Below are 20,130 nucleotides of genomic sequence, written 5' to 3'. Positions count from 1 at the left end.
GCTGCAGGTCAAAGGGCAGCCAGCTGAGACTGGGAGGCGCTGGGTGGGTAGCCACAGCCTGGCTCTGGCTGTCCCCTCTAGGTATTTATTTCTCAACAGCTGGGGACCAGATGATGATGGGAAGACCGTGGATGGCCCCCATCAGCTTGGAAAGGTAACTGGCCTGCACAAACACTCTAAGAGACAGGACGCCCTCTTCATTCAGTCCCAGGAGAACTGCAAGTTGACCCGTCTTCCCACTCCACCTCCACGCACAGTCTCCTTTCAGGAAGAGAACACCTAACATCGGGACAGGAAGCCTGGGGGACGTGTGTTCCTAGAAAGGGAAATGGAACAGTGCTTTGAGATTGTTTCCCTTTCATCTTATTCTCAGCTTCCATGCCTGGCCCCACTCTGTCCTCTGATAAGCGGAGGGCGTCCATCAGTCATCATTCAACTCACAGCTGCCCCACATCCTGGGTCAACTCACAGCTCCCTCACATCCAGGGCCCATCTTCCAATCTTTCCCCCATGCCCAGTGCCCTTTGAACTTTTTCCTTTTGTTTCTAGAAGGGGTGGAGAGGGTAACTGATGTGGTAGGCAGAGGTCTTTCTGTGGGTTCCTCAACTGACACTGATGTTTTGGCTCCTCAGGCTGCCTTACAACATGGGGTGATTGCTGGTCGCCAGGGCTTTGGGAGCATCTTTGTGGTAGCCAGTGGCAACGGAGGCCAACACAACGATAACTGCAACTACGATGGCTATGCCAACTCCATCTACACAGTCACCATAGGTGGTCACCCAATGTTTCTGTGCCCCTGTGTGTGTGTCACCGAATGGTTAGGGCATCACACGTCTTGTCCCAGCTTCTGTGTGTGTCTAAATGTGTGAGCACAATAATCTCTTTGGGCTCAGATAGGACTAACCCTGCTTGCAGAGGACCTTGGGACTTCCTTAGATGTCAGCATACCCTGGGAACACCTTTAAGCCATCATCTGGAGATCACCGAGCTGCCTCCACCCCACCACAGCTGGTTAGGCCTCTGCTATGGCCTGTCTTTCTGTGGGCCACCTTCTGCCTACTGGAAGCCTCCCCTGACTCCCCACAGGCCTAAATTAAGTGCCCTTTGCCTGAGCTCCCAGTTAGCATGTGTTTATTTACTTACCTGACTTCTACCTGACTCTAGGCTCCTTGAGACTAGGACTGCGGCCTTTTCTGTACGGCCCTGATGCCTGGCACGGGTGTGACCCACAGTAGATGGGTAATGAATCTTGAAAACAGTAAGCATGTGAATGAATAAGTGGGTATGAAGGTAGAAGGCTGCCAGTTGTACCCCAGAGCCTATTGAAAGAATGGTATTGCGGCATAGAATGCCCTCTGCCACTTGAGACTGCCTGTTCAGAAGAGGATCAGGACTGCTCTGAGGGACGTGGGCCGCTCAGATCATGTTTCAAACTTATGACAGCCCCCGAGGATGATAACTCCAAGATAACTGACATTAGCAAGCCCCTGCCACAAGACCCCCTCTTCATCTTAGCTCTCATTTCCCTCCTCTGTCCCTAGGAGCTGTGGATGAGGAGGGACGCATGCCTTTCTATGCAGAAGAATGTGCCTCCATGCTGGCAGTCACCTTCAGTGGTGGGGACAAGATGCTTCGGAGCATTGTGAGTGCCTCCTGGGCCCTCCATGGCCTGCCCCTTTCCCACAAGACTTCATGTCTCGGGCATCACAGCGCTTCTCACTGTTCCCTGCTTCCCTGCCCCAACACTCAGGCTCCTCTTCCCCCAAAGAGCTGGATGTCTTAAGGCATGCCACCCTTGGAGGAGTAGACCCGGGGACTCTGAATACATCTTGGGAATGCTTTTATCTTAGAAATTTGGATTTAGGACGAATATACATATTGTTTTAGAAACTAAGTGTCACATGGGGCCAAACATGGTGGCTCACTCCTGTAATCCCAGCACTTTGGGAGGCCAAGGCGGGTGGATCACTTGAGGTCAGGAGTTCAAGACTAGCCTGACCAACATGGTGAAACGCTGTCTCTACTAAAAATACAAACATTAGCCTGGTGTGGTGGTGGGCACCTGTAATCCCGGCTACTTGGGAGGCTGAGGCAGGAGAATCGCTTGAAACAAGGAGGTAGAGGTTACAGTGAGCCAAGATCGCACCACTGTACTCCAGCCTGGGTGACAGAACAAGACTCTTTCTCAAAAAAAAAAAAGAAACTAAGTGTCACATGGATTAAACAACTTTTTCACACTCAAGGAAATGCACAAACAACTTCTTTGCAATGTCTTCCTTTGGCAAAATTTGGGCTTTTGCTAATTTCTGTGGACTTAAAAAAAACTCATAATTCCATTGCCCTTCAACTCTTAGGTAAATACTGTGAGTTCTGGTCATGTGCATCTTCAGGAGTAAAGCTAGTCTGGTGGTGGTTTTTATGGGATGGGTGGGAAGAGGAGTTGGGGAATGTCTCATGTCAACACCAGAGAGAGCTCTTTCTCTGGAGCTATAATTGGAGCCATAGCAAATGAGATTGGAGCAGGGTCATGGAGCTTCTCTAACCTGTGGAACCCATTTAAAGAATTTGAAGACGATCGCCTACACCCAGCTGGGTTTAGCGCCATCCCAGCAGGTTTAAGCCAGGCCTCTAGACCATCTTCCTAGAGCTCCCTGCCTGTCCTTGTTGCCCACAACCATGTAATGTGGGCATAGGAGGCTCTAGGCAGGAGCTGGGCTGGAGCCAGGTGGTGTCAAATTTCTCCAGTGGCTGAGTCGGGAGGTTTCTCTGGGGCCATTGGGAATTAGGCTGCTTTGTCTTCCTGCTGGGTCAAATTTATTTTCCAAAACTAAAATTTTGTTAAGCCAATAAATGACTTCTGGTCAACACAATGTTCCAAGGCTCTGTGCCAGTTGACCCCTACTACCTCCTCCCCCCAGCCCCAGGGAGAGGAGAAAAGGGAGTGGACTAAAGTAGAGAGGGAAGAGAGGCTGGGCTGTGTGCACAGAGGGCACCCACTGCAGGCCAGGCTGGGTTAGGAGGAAGAACAGGAACATACCAAACTCTACCCTCTAGCAGAACTCTAGGGAACCCAGCTCGCCTTGTCCAGGCCAGGGACCTAAGAAGGTTCTACAACATAATTGTCACTCTCGCTCTGCTGTACCTGGCCTTTCTCATCTTAACTCACCTCAGCTTCTCACCCTCACCACCCTCTTCCATCTGAAGTGTAATTTGCCCAGAAATGAAAAGAGAGTGTGTCTAGCAGAGTTTCCCATCTTTGGAATGTCCTTGCCATGGAAACTTCTTGTTGCCAGTTTCTAGTCAATGACCAGGGCAGCTGGGTGGAGCTGTCTTTCTGAGGGCAGAGGCTGGGGGCATATGCTTCCCACCATTTGGCTCCCTGGGGAAGCGAAGCTTCTCTGGACTTTTCAATGCCTGCCTGCGGCTCCTGCCACCACAGGCAAGTTCGTGGGCTTCACAGCCGCACTTCAGTCTATCACTGCAAGGCTGTTTCCTTAACAGGAAAAAAAATCAACCCGTTCCCTTGCATAAACCAGGCTCCCACTCTCATTGAGACTACCACTTGGAGAGTGCTTTTCCCTTTTTTTTCTGGGAGTGCGCCATGGCTGGGTGAAAATTACATCTCTTGGCAGCTGCTCTAACAGCTGGGAGGGGAGCAGTGAGTACAGTGGAGAAAGGGCAGCTCTTGGCAGAAGTCGCCACCCTGGTATCTGACCCAGAAGAGAAGTTTGGAAGAAAGAAATCTCTGGTGTTAGCACTGACACCATGGGCCAACGATCCAAGTGCCATAGAGTGGAGCAGATTTAGTCAAGGCCCGCCTCAGCTAAATCCTCTGAGGCTCCAGGGTTGATGACAGCCCAAAAAGAGCTTGATGCCAGGCAGACACTGCCTCCTCTTGCCCCATTCTCGCTCCCCACCTCAGAACCACACGGAGAGAAGGAGTATGGCATGTGGCCTAGAGCAGTGAGGCAGCTTGTCCTGTTGAGAGCTGTAGAGCCGGGCAGGCGGGCCTTATAGACACTGAGTCCATGCAGGGCTCGGGGGTGGGCAAGGACACAGTCCTCTTGCTGGAACACACTCCCTGTGTTCACACCAACATCATTCCAGCCCCTGTCATGGAGCTGCCAAATTGGATTTCCTTGAATAGTGCCGTCAGTGTTGTCCCAGCTCCAGCTGGGCCCAGTAGCTCCCCTGGCCACTTACTCTGTCTAGCTTGGTTGTGGGGGTTGAAGGGTTTGGAGTTGGGAGTTGGGATAGAGAATTTAGGAATGGAAGCAAGAATATTAGCAGCAAAAATCGGGAGGCCCCCCATGGTGGCTCATGCCTATAATCCCAACACTTTGGGAGGCCAAGGCAGGAAGATTGCTCGAGGCCAACAGTTCGAGACCAGCCTGGACAATATAGCAAGATGCTGTCTCTACAAAAAATAAAAATATTAGTGGGGTGCAGTGGTACACGCCTGTAGTCCCAGCTACATGGGAAGCTGAAGCAGGAGGATCGCTGGAACCCAGGAGTTCGAGGCTGCAGTGAGCTATGATCTTACCACTGCACTCCAGCCTAGGCAACAAGGAAAAATAAAAAACAAAAAAGAAAAGAGTGGGGAAACCCTTATCTGCACTGGATGGCAGCCCTTTCCTATCTCTACCTCCTTTTGCCAACAACCACACCCTCAAAAGTAACTTTTATTATCTTTGTCTCTGTTCTCCAGACATTCTGTTAGGAGGCTAGGAGGATTAGGATTTCCTTTGCCCTGCCCTGCTAGTGGGTCCTTCTCTGGTCAAAGATTCAGCTCTAACAAAGGAAGGGTCCACCTGAGAGACTGTTCTGAGGACCAGCCCTGTACCTTCCCCCCATAACAACTTTGAACTCAGTCTCTAGCTTCTTTTTCAAAAATTATTCTTTTTTTATTTTTTAAAGATGGTTCTCACTCAGTCACCTAGGCTGGAGTGCAGTGGCACAGCCATAGCTCCTGTGCTCAAGCAATCCTCCTGCCTGGGCCTCCCAAATAGCTGGGACTATGGGTGCACACCACTGTCCCCCGCATGAACTCAGTCTCTAACCCACTTCCTTTTCCTGTTCCACTTCCAGGTGACCACTGACTGGGACCTTCAGAAGGGCACTGGCTGCACTGAGGGCCACACAGGGACCTCAGCTGCAGCGCCTCTGGCAGCTGGCATGATAGCCTTAATGCTGCAGGTGCGGCCCTGCCTCACATGGCGTGACGTCCAGCACATAATTGTCTTCACAGCCACCCGGGTGAGATACCAGCAGGTAGACAAGTGGCCTGGCCCAGCCTGCTCCAGAGTTTGGGTATCAGGTGGCCTTAGATTCTCAATGTCCCAAATGTTAGATACTAAGTCTCTTTCAGGGTCCCTTTCAGAGTTGCATATGTAAAGAACAGGTGTGGGGACCCCACAAAGACCACAGGCCTAAACTCATTTTATCTGCAAAGGAGAGCTCTGGCTGTGCCTCCTGGCTCCCTCTCTAGAAGCAAGCCAGTGGGGTGGTGACATCATGGGCTTTGACCTTTTGTCCCAGCTTCCCTTGGGGAATCCATTCCCAGTAGCCACAGTGGCCACAGTGGGAGAGCGTGGACTGGATCAGCCAGCAGGGCAAGCAGGGAAACCAGAGTCAGATTGTGGAGACTACACTGGCAATGCAAGAGACTAACCAGGACCTCTGTCCTTTCAGTACGAGGATCGCCGTGCAGAGTGGGTCACCAACGAGGCAGGCTTCAGCCATAGCCACCAGCACGGTTTCGGCCTGCTCAACGCCTGGAGGCTCGTGAATGCAGCCAAGGTGAACAGGCGTTGGCAGGGCAGGGTGCCCTGTGTGGAGTGACCAAGGGTCGAGGCTGAATGCCCAAAACATTGCCTGGGATATCATAGGTGCCTAGTAAATGTTCATTCAGTTCATTGATTTAACCACTTCAACCTTCATCCCAGCTGATACCCATTTTACAAATGAGAAAGCAGGCTCAATGCTATCACTGACGTTTCCAAACTACTAATAGAATAAATGGGACCTGAGTATTTGTGGGACTCAGGATGCTCTGGTTCCCCTCCTCCACCCTGGACACAGCCGTTTCCTCTGGTTCCTTAGCTGGGGGCTGTACAGAGCATTCCAGCGAGCAAGCAGGAGCCAAGGGCTGAAGGAAGGTGGTGAGGAGTGGAAAAATAAAGATAGCTAAACCTTCAAGATCGTATTGACAAGGGCTTGTGTGTTTGTGAGAATGTGGGTGTGATCATTCTTGTTTGTTGATTTGCCATCCCCTCCTTTCCTTTCATAGATCTGGACATCTGTCCCTTATTTAGCATCCTACGTCAGTCCCGTGTTAAAAGAAAACAAGGCGATTCCACAGTCCCCTCGTTCCCTGGAGGTCCTGTGGAATGGTAAGTAATCAGCACAAAGGGGGTTAATCTTAGGCCTGAGGTTTGGGGCTGGGTGACAAGGAAGTTAAACTCGTCCTCCCTGCCAGATTCTACCCCCTTTCAGAGCTGAGCTCCAGCCAAACCTGTGGAGTTTTCTTTGACCATTTTAGGACATGTTACTGCTTCTGAGTTGGCTGCCCCGGCTGCTTAAACAAGACCTTCGTCCTGGGTTCCTAGTAGTGAAAAGGAGCAGCAGAGCAACTGAGGAGGAGGGCGGGTGGGAGGCATGGGACTGGGGCTTGGGGAGGTGAGGCGAGACCGGGGCGAGAGCTCAGAGAAGCTCCTGTGACTTCCATGCTAAGATCTTGCCAGAGAACTCTGGTCAGTCCTTGGGTGTCTGGATGAAGTAAAGGAGTTAGGCATTTCTTCCTTTGATTCTCCGGCTTACCTAATAGAGAGTCAGATGCGGTCTGCTGGGGATGGACAGAGGGTCTGTAGAAGTCTCCTAGGCTTTAGTGACCCATCCTCTGCGTCCGCCTCCATGGTGGCCAGCGTGAACCAGGATTGTCTGAAGCGGGTGTCTCCTCTAAGCCAGCGACCTGGTATTATGTTGAGTGAAGAGGCAGACGTCCTCCCTAGAGGAGAGTGCAGCTGGATCAGGATGCTTGTGCTAGAGGATGCCCTGTCTGCACATTTACCAGCGTTTTCCCTACCCCCAGCCCCTTGGGGGATTCTTTTTTCTTGAGTCATTCACTACTTTTTGCAAAGGAAGTATGCTATGCATAGTGTCCAAACCAAAACTGTCTTCACTTTTTCTGTCCTCCTAGAAAGTGATCAGTCGAGAGCCGTGGCAGGAGAAGGAATGGCCAGAAAAGGTTACTCAGAAGGGAGGATGAGGGGTGGCTTCCCTCAGGTAGAGGTTTCACCGAGAAGAATTGAGTTTTCTCTCTCCTAACCACGTCCAGCACTTGCCCAATTTCCCTCAACGTGGAATGAAACCCTTGGGCCAGTCACTGCATTTCCCGTAAAAGGAATGTTATCTTGGAAAGGGCATAAAGCATCAGCCAAGTCAGAGAAGTTCAGAAACATTTCCAGGAATGCAGTTCATTTGGAACCCCCTGGCTTTGCACTTGCGTGTCTTAGAGATAGTGTGCCTTCAACTTTACCTTCCATCCAGGGCTATTTCCCGTCGCATCTGTCAAATGAGGGCAGTGACTTAAAAGAGTAATATGTTCTCCCCAGCTTCGTCATCCTCTGCTTCCCGCTGACCAGGGGATGTTGCCACGGAATGTCTACCCTAGGCATTGAGGCATCTGGCAACTGCTTGCTTGTCACTAAAAAGTAAGAGAAAGAAGGACAGATTGCCTGGGTGGAGAAGAGTGGAAGGTGGCCTAGTGGAGAAAGCAGGATTAAGAGAAGGCAGGGAAAGATTTAGCGAGTTTGGCTAATGGAGCCCTTTACCTGTTGGAAGGGCAGCAAGCAAAAGTTTTACCAGAGTTTTCCCTACCCCCAGCTCCTTGGGGGATTTTTGTTTTGTTTTGTTTTTGTTTTTGTTTTTTGCCTTGAGTAATTTTGACATGCAGAGTTACTCACAACTTTTTGCAAAGTACTATTTTCATTGGCTTTTCAGAGCCAGTGAAGTTGTCTTCTCCTCCAACATGACCACATTTTCCTCTGAGCAGACAAAAACAGAACAAATAAGTTTGCCAGCTTGCTTGGAGGTTGAAAGAAATAAGTCCAGTTAAAATGAGAGTTGAGCCAGGTGCCCTGGCTCATGCCTGTAATCCCAGCACTTTGGGAACTTTGAGAGGCAAAGGCAGGCAGATCACCTGAGGTCAGGAGTTTGAGACCAGCCTGACCAACATGGTGATACCCCATCTCCACTAAAAATACAAAATTAGCCGGGTGTGGTGTCTCATGCCTGTAGTCCCAGCTACTTGGGAGGCTAAGGCAGGAGAATCACTTGAACTCGGGAGGCAGAGGTTGCGGTGAGCTGAGATCGTACCATTGCACTCCAGCCTGGGCAAGAAGAGGGAAACTCCATCTCAAAAAAAAAAAAAAAAAAAAAGAGAGAGTTGAGCAGCTCAGTCCCAGGAAGTCAAGAAACCCCTTCTACAGCCAACTTATGGTTGTTCTCCACCAGGACCTGGTTGATTCAGTGTCTGGGGGCTGGAAAGTGAACTTTTTATAAGGCAGAGGGAGCTGAACATCCCTGAGATAGAAGAGGAGGCAAAATACCTCTAAGACTCTAGAGTAGCATTGTCCCAAAGAATTTTCTGCAGTGATGGAACTGTTCTATGTCCATGCTGCTCAGTTCAGTGGTCACTAGCCATCTGAGTCTATTGAACATTTAAAACATGACCAGTTGGCCGGGCATGGTGGCTCACACCTGTAATCCCTTTGGGAAGCCGAGGCAGGAGCATTGTTTACGCTAATGAGTTCAAGACCAGCCTAAACAACATAGTGAGACCCTATTTCTACAAAAAATGAAATTAGCCAGGTGTGGTGGTGCATGCCTCCTGGGAGGCTGAGACAGGAGGATTGCTTGAGCCCAGGATGTCAAGGCTGCAGTAGGCCATGGTTGCACTACTGCACTCTCCATCCTGGGTGACAGAGCGAGACCTTGTCTCAACAATAATAATAGGCTAGGCGTGGTAGCTCATACCCAGCCTATAATCCCAGCACTTTGGGAGGCCAAGGGCGGGGGCAGATCACTTGAGGTCAGGAGTTCAAGACCAGCCTGGCCAACGTGGTGAAACCTCGACTCTACTAAAAAAAAAATACGATACAAAAATTGGCTGGGCGCGGTGGCTCACGCCTGTAATCCCAGCACTTTGGGAGGCTGAGGCAGGTGGATCACAAGGTCAGGAGATCGAGACCATCCTGGCTAACACGGTGAAACCCCATCTCTACTAAAAATACAAAAAAATTAGCCAGGCATGGTGGTGGGTGCTTGTAGTCCCAGCTACTCGGGAGGCTGAGGCAGGAGAATGGCATGAACCAGGGAGGCGGAGCTTGCAGTGAGCCAAGATGGTGCCACTGCATTCCAGCCTGGGCAACAGAGTGAGACTCCGTCTCAAAAAAAAAAAAAAATGTATATATATATATTTATCTATATATATATTTACATATATAATATATATTGTATATATAATATATGTATATATAGTATATATAGTATATATAATATATATTGTGTATATATAAATATATATTGTGTATATATAAATATATATACTGTATATATATAAATATATATACAGTATATATATATAAATATATATACTGTATATATATAAATATATATATTATATATACTATATATAAATATATAGTATATATGCTATATATAGAAATATATAGTATATACATACAAAATTTGTGTATATATATATTTTGTATGTATATATATACCAAAACTGTGTGTGTGTATATATATATATATACACACACACACACACTACAGGCACGTGATAGCACGTGCCTGTAGTCCCAGCTATTCAAGAGGCTGAGGCAGGGAAATTGCTTGAACCTGGGAGGCAGAGGTTGCAGTGAGCCAAGGTTGTGCCATTGCACTCCAGCCTGGATGGCAGAGCAAGACTCCATCTCAAATAAGAATAATAATAATAATAATAATAAGGCTAGTATGACTAAGGAGCTAAATTTTAATTTTATTATACTTCATTTTAATTTAGATAGCCATGTGTGGCTAAGGGCTACCATATTGAGAAGTGCTGCTACAGAACAAGACTGATTTTTCTCTCTCCCCACTGACAGGTTATGAGGGAGAGGGGATTGGGGGCTCTTGGGGTTTTTAGATCTGACGCTGGTCTGAAATCTCTACCTGAGGGTAGGAGGGAGAGTGGGGCTCTGGAGGAGTGTGTTATTCACACTCAGAGAGTCTGTGATTGGAAGGTGCGTGAACACCCACTTGCACCTCTCCTTTTGTTGTCGTTTGCAGTCTTAAGGATACTGGCTAAGCCTCTGCCTGTGCAGTGAGTCCTGTTCCTTCTCCTCTCCAGGTCTTCTCTCTTTAACCAACATTTCCCTCTCTGCTGATTCTTCCTTTCTGCCTTCAAATGCAAGTCCCTGCCACCTCCAAACCAGGAAACTTTTCAAATGAATGAACTGAAGCAATTTGTCCCCTTTGTCACACACTCCCTCTGCCACAGAAGATTTGCTTTCTTACTCATAGTGCCCCTTTCCTCACCGGTTCAGGGGCTGGTTCAGAGTTCATCCTTTTTAACATTCTTGTCGCTCTGACCCTATTAATGAGGTCTTTGTTGCAACTTCTCGCCTCCTGTAGCTTCTGTGGCCTTCTTGGCTCCATAGCCCTCCTCTGCCTTCTCTGCCTGAGGTACTTGTTTCATACTCCTGAACTGTGAGTGTCTTCTAAGGCTTGTTTCCTGACTTTTTCCTCACTCTACATCATCCTCCTTGACAGTGCAGCTATGTTTATGACCTTAGCTACCACCTCTCCACAAATGAGTCCTCAACCTAAATCTCTTATTCTGATCCTTCACCAGTGGAAAGGATAGAAACTAGAGCATAGCTTCCATAAGATTATGGGCAAATAGTCCAGGCACGGTGGCTCACGCCTGTAATCCCAGCACTTTGGGAGGCTGAGGCGGGCGGATCACGAAGTCAGGAGATCGAGACCATCCTGGCCAACATGGTGAAACCCAGTCTCTACTAAAAATAAAAAAAATCAGCTGGGCGTGGTGGCGGGCTCCTGTAGTCCCAGCTACTCGGGAGGCTGAGGCAGGAGAATCGCTTGAACCTGGGAGGTAGAGGTTGCAGTGAGCAGAGATCATGCCACTGCACTCCAGCCTGGTGACAGAGCAAGACTCTGTCTCAAAGAAAAAAAAAGAAAGAAAAGAAAAAAAAGATTATGGGCAAATAGAACCCTGGCATCTTCTGAGACAGAGAGTGACTGTTGAAAAACATTCCAATTTACCAAAGGCCAAATAATAAGATGCTTTTTATGTGCCAAGCACTGTCCTCAGCATTAGCTCATTTAATGCATTAATTCATTTAGTTCTGGTAGAGAGAGTTCTACTGTACTCATTTGCACTGCCACCTAAGTCCCCATCCACACCAAGAAGTAAATGGATGTAGCATGCCACTGTGTACACTGCGAACGCAGACAAGCACTCCTTTTGGGATTCTTTTCCTTTTGGGATTCTATTCTATTCCATAACATGTCATTTCTCTCCTGTAAGCCCCTTCTCTGCCACATCAATGCTCTCCTCTAACTATGCCATAAATATTTTCCATCATCTTTCTGTTCCTAAATCACTCTGTGCTGTTGATATTCCACCGATACAGTACACTTAACATGTACAAAATTTTAGATGTCACTATCACCTCTCAAAAGCTGGCTTGCTTTCTAAGATTTTCCCATTTATGTCAGTGCCATCACCATTCCCTAGGCCCCCAAACTGGAAACTCCAAAGAGTTTTTCATCCCTCTAGTATCTCTCGCCCCTTCCCAGGTCTTCCCCAGCCCTTTCCCTTGCAATTTAATCTTTTTGTTGTTTTCTGTGAAATATCTCTCAATCGACTTATTCATTCTACAAATATTCAAGGCCTACTTCATTCCAGGCACTGTATTAAGTTCTAGAAACTCGGGGATAAGACACTATTCCTGCCTTCAACGAGCTCACAACCTGGTAGGGAAGACAGTCAGGTTTACAGGCATAGTGCAGTGTTATAGGCACTGCAACAGGGACAACACAGGTGCTTTGAGAGCACAGCAGAGAGATGTCTCCTGCCACTAGGGAAGAAAGGGAAGGCTTCTCAAAGAAACTGGTGGCCGGGCACAGTGGCTTATGCCTCTAATCCCAGCACTTTGGGAGGCTGAAGCAGGCAGATTGCTTGAGCTCATGAGTTTGAGACCAGCCTCGCCAACATGGCAAAACCTTGTCTCTACAAAAAAATACAGAAATTAGCTGGGCATGGTGGTGCACACTTACAGTTCCCAGCTACTAGGGAGGCTGAGGTGGGAGGATGGCTTGAGCCTGGGAGGCGGAGGTTGCAGTGAGCTGATATCATGCCACTGCGCTCCAGTCTGGTGACAAAGCAAGACTCTGTCTCAAAAAAAAAAAAAAAAAAAAGAAAAGGCCGGGCACGGTGGCTCATGCCTGTAATCCCAGCACTTTGGGAGGCCGAGGCGGGTGGATCACAAGGTCAGAAGTTCGAGACCAGCCTGACCAACATGGTGAAACCCCGTCTCTACTAAAAATACAAAAATTAGCTGGGTGTGGTGGCACATGCCTGTAATCCCAGCTACTTGGGAGGTGGGAGGCTGAGGCAGGAGAATCGCTTGAACCCAGGAGGCGGAGGTTGTAGTGAGCCGAGATCGTGCCACTGCACTCCAGCCTGGGCAACAGAGCAAGACTTCATCTCAAAAAAAAAAAGAAAAAAGAAAAAGAAAAAATATGTGATGCAATTATTTTGTGAATGTGGAGGGGACGACAATTGGGGAAAAGGTGTAGGCATGATTTGTTAGATTCTCATCTGCCATAAATGAAAGTCAATACATAATGTCTCAAATTGATAAGCCCTGAAATGTCCATAACACTTACTGTTTAGAAACACAAAAATAGATCCCAGAAGAAAACAATTAAAAACAATAAAAAAAAGTTTGCTTCTGGGGAGTAGATCACAAAGGTGGTAGGGAATTGTTTTTTTCATTGTAAGCACTCTAGCGCCAACTTACATTTAAATTCATGCATACTATTTTGATAGAAAAAAATGTCAAGGACAATTGGGAAGGTAAGAAGTAGCCATCGTGAATCTAAACAGCTTTCTCAAGAAATTTGACAATAAAGGAAAAGAAATAATATCTAATACATATGTAGCCTTAACATTAGCTAGGTACCATTCTGAACGCTTTAGGTATATTAACTATTTAATCCTCGTCTCAAACCTATGAAGTAGGTACTGTTACTGGTCCCAGTTTACAGATGAGGAAACAGTTCTCACAGCTAGTAAGTGGCAGAGCTGGGATTAGAACCCAAGCCGGGTGGCTCCAGAGCCCATGCTCTTAACACTGATAGGTGGAAGGAAGTCAAGAGTTGAGAAAGGGTTTATTTGTTTTTGTTTTTCATTTGTAGTAGGAAAGGTGCTAGCAAAAAGGTCCAGCCAAGAAGATGGATAATCAGGCTGAGCCAGTGTTTGACTTTTGCCAGGTATTGCTGTGAAAGAACAAGAAAGCGAAGGGAGCTTGAGAATGTAAACACACATGTTGGATGAGCCGTGGAATCTCAGCCAGTTAGGAGAAAGGAGCTTGAGGGGTTGTGGGAAAATGAGGGGGTCAAGAAGAGAGTGGGGAAAGTGGAAGGAGAGAGGTTGTTTTCAAAGAAATGGGACATTGGCTTTGAAGAGGTGACAGATGGAATTATAGAAAATGAGGCTGGGTGTGGTGGCTCGTGCCTGTAATCCCAGCACTTTGGGAGGCCAAGGCAGGTGAATCACCTGAGGTCAGGAGTTTGAGACCAGCCTGGCCAACACCCCGTCTCTACTAAAACTACAAAAATTAGCTGGGCATGGTGGCACGCGCCTGTAATCCCAGCTACTTGGGAGGCTGAGGCAGGAGAATCGCTTGAACCCAGGAGGCAGAGGTGGCGGTGAGCCAAGCATCTAGCCACTGCACTCCAGCCTGGGTGACAGAGCTAGACTCCGTCTCAAACAAACAAATACCCCTGTCCTTGCTCAGTCATCTATAATAGCTCTTAGTTGCTTATTTAAAACAAAAATCTTTAAAGCCCTTCCCACCCTAGGTTACCAAGCCCCTATTTTCAGTGCCTCTCTGAGCTACTGTGTCTGTAAACTGAAGGTATTGCGCTCTGTCTTGCATATTGGAATAATTTTTTTACTTTTTGAGACAGGATCTCACTCTGTTGCCCAGACTAGAGTGCAGAGGCACAGTCATGGCACTGTAGCCTCAACCTCCTGGGCTCAAGCCATCCTCCCACCCTCAACCTCCTGAGTAGCTGGGACCACAGGTGCTTACCACTATATCCAGCTAATTTTTTATTTTTTGTAAAGATGATGTCTCCCAGGCTGAAGTTATCCTCCTGCCTCAGCCTCCCAAAGTGCTGGGATTACAGGAGTGAGCCACCATGCCTGGCCTGGAATAAATTAATGGAAGAAAGGGTGCTTAAAAAAGAATTGTTCTCGGCTGGGTGCAGTGGCTCACGCCTGTAATCCCAGCACTTTGGGAGGCTGAGGCGGGTGGATCATGAGGTCAAGAGATCGAGACCATCCTGGCCAACATGGTGAAACCCCATCTCTACTAAAAATACAAAAATTAGGTGTCCATGGTGGCGTGCACCTGTAGTCCTAGCTACTTGGGAAGCTGAAGCAGGAGAATCACTTGACCCGGAAGGCAGAGGTTGCAGTGAGCCAAGATCATGCCACTGCACTCCAGCCTGGCAACAGAGAGAGACTCTGTCTCAAAAAAAAAAAAAAAAAAAAGAATTGTTCTCATTACAGCCTAATTTCTTAATAGTCCCCAGTTGAGTCTTCCTCTTCAGTAGTTTGTTTGTTTGTTTTTAATTATAGATTTACAGGAGGTTTCAAAGGACTGTACAAGGGAAGTCTCATGCACCCTTCTCCCAATCTTAATGTTTCACATAATTAAAGTATAATATGAAAACCAAGAAACTGACATTGGTACAATCCATAGAGCTTATTTGGAGTTCACCAGATATACATGCTGTCATTATTGTATGTGTGCGTGTGTAGCTGTATGCAATTGTACCACATGTAGCCTTGCATAACTACCACCACAACCAAGATCTGGAACCATTCCATTATCACAAGTCTCCTTTGTGTTACCCCTTTCTGGCCACACCCATCCCCTCCCCTGTCCCTGGCTCCTGGCGCCCATTTATCTGTTATCTATCACTGCAGGTATATTACTTCAATTAACATCACGTAAATGGAATTGTGTGCTACGCATCCTTTTTCTTTTTTTTTTCTTTGAGACAAGGTCTTGTTCTGTCACCCAGGCTGGAGTGCGGTGGCATGAGCATGGCTCACTGCAATCTCCACCTCCCAAGCTCAAGCGATCCTCCCACCTCACCCCCCCGGTAGTGGGACCACAGGTGCACACCACCACGCCCGGCTATATGCTTCTTTTGAGATTGTTTTTTTCACTCACATAATTTGCTTGAAATTTATCCACCAGCATTTTTTAAAAATTAACTGTGCATCGTCTTCAGTGAGATGTGTGCATTTTCACCCATCTTTGTTCATGCCTTTTCCACTGCCTAGAATGCCCTCTACCAACCCTCTCTACCAATCTGTATTCATTTCCTTCAGTGTGTCTCACTGCTGGGTACCTAAACCCATCTGACTTATTTCTCTTCCCTTATCAATTATGTATATTTCCCATACCATATCATTTTCCACTTGCAGGTAGCAGACAGGGACCACACCCATCTTATCTTTATATTCCCAGCATCTAGTACAGTGCCTGAAATGGAGGAGGTACCCGGTAAATAATGTTTTGGATGAATGAATGATTGAAGTTGCTCTACTGGATTCTTATATTGTATTTTGGGTATGTGTTGTCTTCCTAACTAGACTTGAAGCTACATTGTAAACTTGAGAGCAGCAACTCCATTCCATTTACTAGTATAGGCGAGCTCCTGTACTAGGGTTGCCGTAGATGTTTGTATGTGGCTTCAGTGAGCGTGTGTCTTTGTGTACATGGGGGTGAAGTGAAGGCGTGTTTGCGGCTGGCTTCCCAGCCGCCCAGCCTGACTTTCCACAGTCAGCAGGATGGACCTGGAGATGTCGGGGCTGAAGACCCTGGAGCATGTGGCTGTGACAGTCTCCATCACTCACCCACGGCGCGGCAGCTTGGAGCTGAAGCTGTTCTGCCCCAGCGGAATGATGTCCCTCATCGGCGCCCCCCGCAGCATGGACTCGTACGTACACTGCCCGAGGCCTGAGCAACCTTTTCAACAAGGGCCTTTCCAAGGAAAAGAAATGGGAGAAATGGATCCTGGCACTGTCCTAAACTACTGTGGCACTGGCTATCCCTGGTGGCTGGAAGCCTTTCGTCACATGCCTTCTTCAAGTGCTAGGCCCTGCACCTCACGTGCACGTTCTCTAATCCTTCTAAGAACCCCCTAGATTAGACTTTGTAACCTCCTTTTACAAATGAGGAAACTGGCTGGGTGTGGTGGCTCACACCTGTAATCCCAGCACTTTGGGAGGTCAAGGCAGGAGAATCACTTGAAGCCAGGAGTTCAAGACCAGCCTGGGCAACAAAGTGAGACCCTGTCTCTACAAAAAATTTAAAGATTAACCTTACAGGCCTATAGTCCCAGCTACTCAGGAGACTGAGGTGGGAGGATCACTTGAACCTGGGAACTCAAGGCCGCAGTGAGCTGTGATCATGCCACTGCACTCCACTGCACTCCAGCTTGGATAACAGAGTGAGACCCTGTCTCCAAAAAAAAAAAAAAAAAAGAAAAAGAAAACAAGTCATGGAGCTAGTAAGTGCCCAAGAGAATAAGAATAAACCTAGATCCATGGGACTCCAAGCCTGTGTGCACTGCATGCTTGCTTTTTCCACCACACCACGTTAACACAAGTTCCTCCTTCCACGAGACCCCAGCGGCAAGGGGCACCTGAGAAGCCCTCATGGCACCCTCCCAAGTTGTTTCCATGGCTACTACAGTAAGAAAGTGTTGCTGGGGGAAGGTCAGCTCTCTGGCCCACGCCTTCCACCTGTTTCTGCTGTGTTCTTTCCTCAGGGATCCCAACGGCTTCAATGACTGGACCTTCTCCACCGTGCGATGCTGGGGGGAGAGAGCCCGAGGGACCTACAGGCTTGTCATCAGGGATGTCGGTGAGTCTCCTGCCCTCGCACCAGGCCCTACCTTTCCTGCTCGTTATCTGGTCCCTCTGCATCTCAGAGTCCCCACAGAAAGTGTCCCGTGTGCAATATATAGGGTTGCCATTGGACCAAGAGGGTTGATGCCAAGAGTGTGCCCCATCCATGAAATGGGCATTGCTATCTGAAACTGTTCATTTATACTACCTCTCATATTCCTTGGAGGAGTGACCCATCCATTTTTCCTCAGGATAGCAACAAAAAGTCCTTGTCGAAACCACATTTCAAGTCCTTTTACGTATAACCATCCTTCGGCCAGCCCCGGTAGGCAGGTAAGGGCAGGACTCATTTCACCATTTTTTTTAAACTGGCCCAGAGGTTTGAGGTGACTTGTGGAAGGTCACCATAAGTGAAGGCCACAATATCCATGAATTGTGAATATCCTTAGTATCAGCGTATAGACTGGAAATTGAGCTCCACCCTCCCATCCTCCAGTCAAGTTAGGTATTCGCTAGGCCAGTGGTTTTTCAAAGCTTTCTTTAATTTGGTAGAAAGACATTTTTTCCAATCCCAGCTGAACCCCCAAAAGATGGGAGAGAAAAGCAAGGCTCTGCTTTGGAGTATAGCCTTTCAACCCTTTCCATCCCTAAGGGTACCTAGTGAGGCCCTTCTGCAGAACCTGGGTTCAGCGGGACACAGTGAGGCAGCTCCTAGAGCAGACCATGTGGCCTGAGCCCCTTTGGGTGGCAGGGCGGGCAGGGCCTCTGCTGTCTGGCATGGCTGACACAGGGGCGTGGCTCACGAGCTGCCCCTTGCTGCCCTAGGGGATGAGTCATTCCAGGTCGGCATCCTCCGGCAATGGCAGCTGACCCTATATGGCTCTGTGTGGAGTCCAGTAGACATCAGGGACAGACAAAGGTGGGTAAAGCCGCATGTGTCAGAGGGAAGGCCAGTCACAGGGGAAGGGCCGCCTAGGGAGCCCATCGCCCTCTGAACCCCAGCTGTGCTTCCCAGCTCCAGCCTCAAGCCGGTAGATGGAGCCCCGGGCTGGGAACTCACAGTCTGGGCCTCTCCTTTTTGCTGTGGGGCTTCCCTGTCTTCAGCTGTAAGGCGGGAAGATGGGTGAGGGCAGATGGTATAGGCACCACAGTCAGTGGGGCATCCTTACCCCTTTTCTTCTCCACAGGCTGTTAGAGAGTGCCATGAGTGGAAGATACCTGCATGATGACTTCGCCCTGCCCTGCCCACCGGGGCTGAAAATTCCCGAGGAAGATGGTTACACCATCACCCCCAATACCCTCAAGGTACTAGGGCCAAGACTCAAGCTGCGGGTAGACGGGACTGTCCTGTCTGGGGGATGGAGTTCTTAGTGTTTCTCAGGGTGACCTGCAGGGTGAAGGACTGGGAAGACCTGGGTCCCAGCAGTGGTTTCATAGCATTGCTCCTACCCTGCTAGCCTAAGTCTTACAGGACAGGCCTTGTCGGGGGAGGGGGCGGGGGAACAGTTTGGGTGAAAAAGGCAGTCCCTAGAAGGAAAAAGACTTTCTGAGCTCATTGTCCTGGGCTGAGAAAGGCTGTAGGCTTCGGGAAACAGTGCCTCACGTAGGTGCTTGCCTCGGCCCCAGACCCTGGTGCTGGTAGGCTGTTTCACCGTCTTCTGGACCGTTTACTACATGCTGGAAGTATATTTGAGCCAGAGGAATGTGGCTTCCAATCAAGTTTGTAGGAGTGGACCCTGCCACTGGCCCCATCGGAGCCGGAAAGCCAAGGAGGAAGGGACAGAGCTAGAATCAGTGCCACTTTGCAGCAGCAAGGATCCAGACGAAGTGGAAACAGAGAGCAGGGGCCCTCCCACCACCTCTGACCTCCTTGCCCCAGACCTGCTGGAGCAAGGGGACTGGAGCCTGTCCCAGAACAAGAGCGCCCTGGACTGCCCTCATCAGCACCTAGACCTACTGCATGGGAAGGAGGAGCAGATCTGCTGACCTCAGGGCCTGACAGTGTGGGACAGGCTCTTCCTTCCCAAAATTAGGGAGCTCTTGAGAGAAAGCGGTTCTGATGCTTACATCTGGAATCTGAGGCATCCTCTGACTCCACTCAAAGAGGGTGAGGGCCTTCTTAAGATACAAGTGGTGGAGGATTGGTGCCAGAGAAGTCTGGTCAGAGCCACAGGGTCTGCCTCCAGCCAAACAGGAACTTTCGGTGAGAAGGTGTTGGACAGGGGATTGGCGCCCCCTTTGGGTTGGCCTCCATCCTCATCTCTTGGGCCAACTGGCTGCCTAGGTCCCCCAAGCATGGGGGACCCCTTCCCACACATGAGTTGAGAAGGTGCCTGCCGTAGCCAGGAGTGCATCTCAATGGAAACGTCACTGGGGTCACTTGGGAAGAGGACTTCGGGGTAGAGGCTGGAAGGAGCCCCTGGACATGCCTGTCCTGAAAGCGGCTGCCTCCATTATCCATTGCCAAGATGCCTGATCAGAAGCCAACCATGAATGAACCCCTGGCTCCTTCACCACCCCCACGATTGGTATGATGCTGCAGGCACAGCTGGGATACACATGGCTCCCCCAGGCCTGAGCTGCTTCACTAGGGAATCCTGCGGCAGGACTGCAGAGCAGATGGCAGACACGCATGTTGGAGGAGAGAGCCTTGGGAGCCACTGCCGCTCCAGTCCTGCCACCACCCTGTCTTCCTCTGCAAGTGCTCAGGGAAATGGCCTTCCCGCCGGAGGCCAGCTATCTGCCTGACAGGCTGTGACTCTTCTCTCAGCCTTGGCCTTCTCCCCTCTTCTGAGCTAGTTGGTCGAATTTTTTTTAATGCTTAAGATTTGTTTTTCTCTTTCACAGCAACATTTTCTTGAATTTTTTTCTGCACAGCTTTTCCAAAATAAAAACCTTCCAAACAA

At 48.9% G+C, this 20,130-nt stretch overlaps 1 protein-coding gene across 7 annotated transcripts in view; it reads left to right on the top strand.

The window, feature by feature from the left end:
* Positions 1–20,130, top strand: part of LOC129008112 (proprotein convertase subtilisin/kexin type 7) — a 27,914-nt gene extending 7,784 nt beyond the window's left edge. For 2 of the 7 annotated variants that reach the window (XM_063671493.1, XM_054439933.2), the window contains 11 exons: positions 100–154; positions 633–771; positions 1,542–1,642; positions 5,089–5,256; positions 5,692–5,799; positions 6,290–6,392; positions 16,155–16,311; positions 17,146–17,240; positions 18,050–18,143; positions 18,412–18,529; positions 18,851–20,130. In XM_063671493.1, the coding sequence (XP_063527563.1) occupies positions 100–154; positions 633–771; positions 1,542–1,642; positions 5,089–5,256; positions 5,692–5,799; positions 6,290–6,392; positions 16,155–16,311; positions 17,146–17,240; positions 18,050–18,143; positions 18,412–18,529; positions 18,851–19,210 (1,498 nt within the window). In that variant the 3' untranslated portion in view covers positions 19,211–20,130. Of the gene's footprint in view, positions 1–99; positions 155–632; positions 772–1,541; positions 1,643–5,088; positions 5,257–5,691; positions 5,800–6,289; positions 6,393–16,154; positions 16,312–17,145; positions 17,241–17,475; positions 17,558–18,049; positions 18,144–18,411 lie in introns of those variants that run through there. The other 5 variants (XM_063671495.1, XM_063671494.1, XR_010127649.1 and 2 more) reach the window with 4 other exon arrangements.

Source organism: Pongo pygmaeus, chromosome 9 (assembly GCF_028885625.2).
Source record: "Pongo pygmaeus isolate AG05252 chromosome 9, NHGRI_mPonPyg2-v2.0_pri, whole genome shotgun sequence".
NCBI lineage: Eukaryota > Metazoa > Chordata > Mammalia > Primates > Hominidae > Pongo > Pongo pygmaeus.
Note: the sequence above shows the minus strand (reverse complement) of the source record. Positions and strands in the feature narration are given on the sequence as shown.